General features: G+C 54.8%; 1 protein-coding gene across 8 annotated transcripts in view; it reads right to left on the bottom strand.

Moving 5' to 3' along the window:
- The window catches only part of LRRC71 (leucine rich repeat containing 71), a 12618-nt gene extending 8626 nt beyond the window's left edge, over window positions 1–3992 (bottom strand). For all 8 annotated transcript variants that reach the window (XM_003892848.3, XM_009183840.2, XM_009183855.2 and 5 more), the window contains exons 1-3: window positions 3637–3992; window positions 533–682; window positions 69–197 (exon numbers count right to left, since the gene is read on the bottom strand). In XM_003892848.3, the coding sequence (XP_003892897.2) occupies window positions 69–197; window positions 533–682; window positions 3637–3796 (439 nt within the window). In that variant the 5' untranslated portion in view covers window positions 3797–3992. The remainder of the gene's footprint in view (window positions 1–68; window positions 198–532; window positions 683–3636) is intronic.
- Between the last annotated feature and the right edge of the window lie 1423 nt (window positions 3993–5415).

Genomic DNA, 5415 nt, shown 5'->3' with positions numbered 1-5415 from the left:
CGCCTCAGACCTGGGAGGTGCCCGGGGAGCGGGAGGGAGCTGGGGCAGGTGGGGGGAGCGGGGCTCACCGCGGATGTAGATTTCCTTCACCGACTTGCTGTCCTCCTGCTCCAGCTCCACCTGGATGGTGGGCCGGAAGAACACGTATTTGCTCTCCAGGCTGTTGAGGCTGCAGGACCCCGACAGCCGCGGATCGTCTGGAAGGCAGAGGTGAGGAGGGAGGGGAACAGCTACCTCCCCAGGCTCCACGCTGGGCCGGCCCACGGGTGCCCGGGTGGGATTGGAGGACACCGCCAGCGCGGGAGGCGCCGGCCTGCGGGCGCTGCCTCTCCGGCCACGTGCGCCTCTGCTGGGATTTGGAAAGGAAGACAGGAGACTCCTCCACCTCCTCACCGGCCTCGTCGAATCCCCCCGCCCCCAACTCACACACACACACGGCCCCGCGTCCCTCCATTTGGCCGGGAGTGGGAAGGGAGGCTGAAGATGGACGAAGCGACCCTGGCAGGCACCGGGGAGCTCCACTGTCACTCACCTAGGGTGGCCTTTTCCGATAAAGACGCGGAGGGGACGAAGGGCGGGTGGGGGCGGGGCCGGTTGACAACTTTGGGGAAGTCCGTGTAGCCCCATCGCGTGCAGAGCTCGGCGAAGTCGATCTCGAGGACCCCCGTGCACTGGTACTCCTCTGCGGGGGCAGGCGGGGGTGTGAGAGAAGGGGCCGCGCCCACCCCCGCATCCCCAAGCTCACCCGCGCAGGCGGAGGGGCCCTCCTCAGATGGATATTTTTGCAGCCATTCCACTTGCAAATGCCTGGAAGAACGGACGCTGAAAACACTTGATAGGAAACAGGGAAAGCAAGAGCTCGGAGAAAGGGGATTAAGGGGCATGCGTGCACGGTAGACAACGGGGTCGCCTCTTCTGTGTGCTGGCTTTCCCACTCCCAGGTCAAAGCCACTGCCACCCCTGCTCTCCACTCCCAGCCTGGGCCTCCGCCTTTCCCAGGTGTCCCCAGCCCAGCTTCCTCCTCACAAGACTTCTTTTCCTGCTGGAACTGCTCAGGGTCCCTGGGAGAAAGAAGCGCAGGCCCGATGTGAGTTCCTTTCCACTCCTACTCCTTCCCTACACATACACCCAAGTGCAGCAGAACGATACTTTTATTTAACACTTCCCCTGTCCAGTGTGTTTATATAGCACTTCCTAGTGTCCAGTGCTGTTTGAAATGCTTTAGAAATATTAACTCATTTGTGAGTTATATTAATTCACACATGCCCACCACATCCCAACATGAGGGCTGTGCTATGCGAACTTGAGACTCTGAGTCTTCAAGGGACACTTGCACTTTCTGGCTGCCCACCATGGGCATCCCAGGAAGAAGTGCCTCCTAGAGATGGGACAGGAGTCCCTGCCAAGTGCTAGACTGGAGCTCCATAGAACACCACACTGGCCACAGGGGCAGGTGCTGCAGGAGCTGTGTGGGGGAGGGACACATGCAGCTCAGCAGTAGGGAGCTTGCCTGAGGGCGTGGCAGGGCTGGCAGGATGCAGAGAGGCTCGAGGGTTCATGGGGAAAGGCATGAGAGACATGTTCCTCTTGTGTCCGGCCATCAGTGGGAACCCAGGCACACAGCCAAATGGATGAAGCAGATAAGAGGGCATAGGGAGGTTGGTTGCAATGTCCCCTTGGTCTGGCTGGCTCCTGCACACCTCCCTGCCCTCCCAAGCTTACGTCTGCTGGGAGAGCCCCTCATGCTTCCTTGCTTCACTCATACCTCCCTTCTCAAGAACAGAGATTCTCAAGCTTTAACATCTTAAAAATCACCTGGAGAGCCTGTTGAAACAAATTTCCTGGGCCCTATCCTACAGAAATTCTGATTCTGTAGACCAGGTGAGGGCCATGATTTTGCATTTTTAGCAACTTCCCAGATGATGCTGAAGTTGCTGGTCCAAGGACAGCACCTTGAGAAGCCTTGCTGTAAAACAGTGCTGCCCCACAGTACTTCATGCCGTGGTGGAAATGGGTTCTCTCTGCACTTTAGCAGGTAGCTACCTGTCAGACAGCACAGCTCTTCTCCCTCCCACATCCCTTGCTCATGCTCTCTAATGATCTCACCTCATAGCTTCTTGAGAATTAAAGCCATTAGATAGGATGTCCTCTAAATCCCTACACTTTCCTATATCAGCCATCACTCTCTACTGGACACGAGCCCACATCTGCCCCTGCCACAGCACACAGTGATGTCTGCTAAGGCCACCGTGACCTCCATGTTGTCCTATCCAGGTGCCTGTGCAGGTGTCACTCCCATTCTCTCCTACCTCTCTGCTGGCTGCTCAGGCTCCCCTGCCAGCTCCTCATCCTCTACTACCTGTAAGGCTGGATCCTGAGCCCTCTCCTCTTCTCTGTTTATACTTCCTGCCTCCTTATGGGGTCTCTTTCATTGCCAGGACTTAACTATGCCAGAACATCAGCAGCTTCCAAAGTCACAACTCCACCCTTAACCTATCTTAGTCACTGTTGACCCATGTGTCCAGCTGTCCAGCTGGCATCACCCCTTGGAGCTCCTGCCTTACATGCACCTCCTTTGGGCTTTCCCATCTCCATGAATGGCACCTCCTCCTACCCAGTGCCCAGTCCAGAAGCCTGAGAATCATTCTTGCTATGTCGCTCACTCCCTACCCTGTCCAATCCTTTACCAACTCTTATTACTTCTACCTCAAAAGTGTTTCTTTGAGAGGCCTAACCCAACCACCCCTCACCATTCTCACTGCCCTATCCCAACTCCCACTGTCCCCGGACTAGGCTGTTGAAATAGTCTGGTAACTCATCTCTCTGCCTCCTTCCACCCCGTTTTCTATACAGCAGCCATCGTTTTGTGTGTGTGTGCGTGTGTGTGTGTTGAGTGTAACTGGCTTCATACTTGTAGGGGATTCTATACTGTCTTGTCTTCCCTTCCAGAAGATGTTCTTTCTCCAGCTCTTATAATTCCTTCCCCTCATCCACCAGCACTGACAAGGAGATAGCACCTGGCTAATGCTGGACCATCAGAGCTTTCTCCCAAGTTGTTTCACTTTGATTCCAGAGACAGCAAGTTCTTGTCCCTGTGATGTTGAAGCTGGCAGATTTGTATCAAAAAGTCTTCTGATACATTTCCCCTTCATGCTTAGTTTGATTGGGGTTCTATCACTTACATCAAAAAGGGCTGTACATCTACTTATACCATTCTACTCGTTTTCCTTTCCCAGAGGATGTAAACCTCATGGGGGCAGGACCATGTCCATCTCATTCTCCTCCCTGACATACCTGGCCTCATGGCTGGCATTTGGAAAGTAATTGTTGAATCAATGAATGAACATCTGTAAACTCTGTTCAAAGACACCTCCTGGCAATCCCCCTGGTGCCCTCACCCCCGGGCCTTCCTCTCTTCTATATCTTATCCCATCTTACTGGTATTTGTCACCGTCCCAAACCAGAGTGTGGGTTCTTTAAGATCAAGTTCAATTCAAACATCTATCAAGCCGAGATGCAGGAACTCAACCTGGGTATGTATGAGTTCAGCCATAGCCATCGAGCAGTGAGTAGTTAGTGGGAACCCGGGAAGACGTAGCCTGGAGGCCCGATCACCCAACCCCGGCGCCAGCGTACCAGGGCTTTTGGGCTCCTCCTCTCCCACGGGAGGCAGAACAGTCGCCGGCTTCTCTTTGGCCGCGCGCTCTCCCTTTTTGGTCACCGCGCCGGAAGACTTCTGGGTCCCCGGACGCGGGGCCCTGGGTGAGGTCCCCGGCGCGCTCTGCTCGCTCGACATGCTGGTGTTGTCTGCAGCGTCTCTGGGACCTTCGTCGGGGTAGGAAGGTAGGACCGCACTCTATGGGGCTCACTCTGGGGGTGGCTGAATCAGGGGATCTCTGTTCCGCGTCCAGGGACCGGATCCGACCGGTCCGGGGTGGCGTCGCCTACGCGTCCCTCTCCAAGACAACCGCACGAGGCGGGAGGGCCCGAGGGAAAGGGGCAACCGCAGAGAGCACGCGGGGCCGACAGGGGGCGCCGCAGGGCAGAGCAAGGCGAGGGGAGAGTCCGGGAGGGCGGGTGGCGGAGCGAGAGCCGGAGGGGCGGGCAGGGCCCGGCGGAGCAGGCGGGGCTAGGGCGGCCGAAGATGGCAGGAGCTGATGGGCCCCGGAGGGCCAGGGCTGGCCGAACCTGTGCTAAGGGAGAAGGGCTAGGGTGACCCAGGACCTGAGCGGAGCCATGGCGAGGGAAACAAGTGGATCTTAGGACGGCAGCGGGGACAAGTATAGGGCGAGGGCGGGCAATCCAAAGCATCCTGGAATTGAGCCCGGGGGAGCGGGGCGGACTCGGCGGGGGCGGGGTAGTGGGCAGTCGGAGGACATCAGGGAGAATCCAGGTGGGGGCAGGTCCACTCTCCAGAGTCCACCCACCTGTCCGGTAAGGAGAGAGCACCTGGTGGAAGGGATCTAGAAAAACCCATCCAGTTGGTGTGGTGCTAGGTTTCTATTCTCGACCCCCAACTGTTTAGCCTCCTGGAGGACTCTGGGGACTCAGTTAATCCGCTAACGAGTTAATAAGGTGAGTCACACTCCTTACAAACCTGGGATTCAAAGTCATCACCTGACTCCTACTCTAGACCCTGATGGTTCTGCTCTGGTGGGCCCCATTTGAGTAAAGGCATACCTCCAAAATACTAAGGGTTGGGTTCCAGACAGCAATAAAGCTAATATGGCAATAAAGTGAGTCACACCGCTTTTGTTTTTCTCAGTGCATATAAAATTACGTTTACACTATACTGTAGCTAAGTGTGCAATAGCATTATGTCTAGAAATGCATATACTTTTTTTTTTTTTTGAGACGGAGTCTCACTCTGTTGCCCAGGCTGGAGTGCAGTGCAGTGGCGTGATCTCAGCTTACTGCAACCTCTGCTTCCCAGGTTTAAGCGATTCTCCTGCCTCAGCCTCCTTAGTAGCTGGGATTACAGGCGTGCGCCATTATGTCCGGCTAATTTTTGTATTTTTAGTAGAGACGAAGGTTCACCATATTGGCCAGACTGGTCTTGAACTCCTGACATCAAGTGATCCTCCCACCTCGGCCTCCCAAAGTGCTGGGATTACAAGCATGAACCACAGCGCCCAGCCCAATGCACATACCTTAATTTAAAAAATACTTTATTGCTAAAAATGTTAATATCATCTGAGCCTTTAGTGAGTCATAATCTTTTCACTGGTGCAGCGCCTTGTTTTGATGTTGATGGCTGCTGACTGATCAGGGTAGTGGTTGCTGAAGGTTGGGGTGCCAGTAGCAATTTCTTAAAATAAGACAACAGTGAAGTTTGCCACATCAATTGACTTCCTTTTACAAAAGATTTCTCAATAGCACGCAATGCTGTTTGACAGCATGTAACCCACTGTAGAA

This window comes from Papio anubis, chromosome 1 (genome assembly GCF_008728515.1).
Source record: "Papio anubis isolate 15944 chromosome 1, Panubis1.0, whole genome shotgun sequence".
Taxonomy (NCBI): Eukaryota; Metazoa; Chordata; class Mammalia; order Primates; family Cercopithecidae; genus Papio; species Papio anubis.
This window is presented reverse-complemented; position numbering and strand designations above follow the sequence as displayed.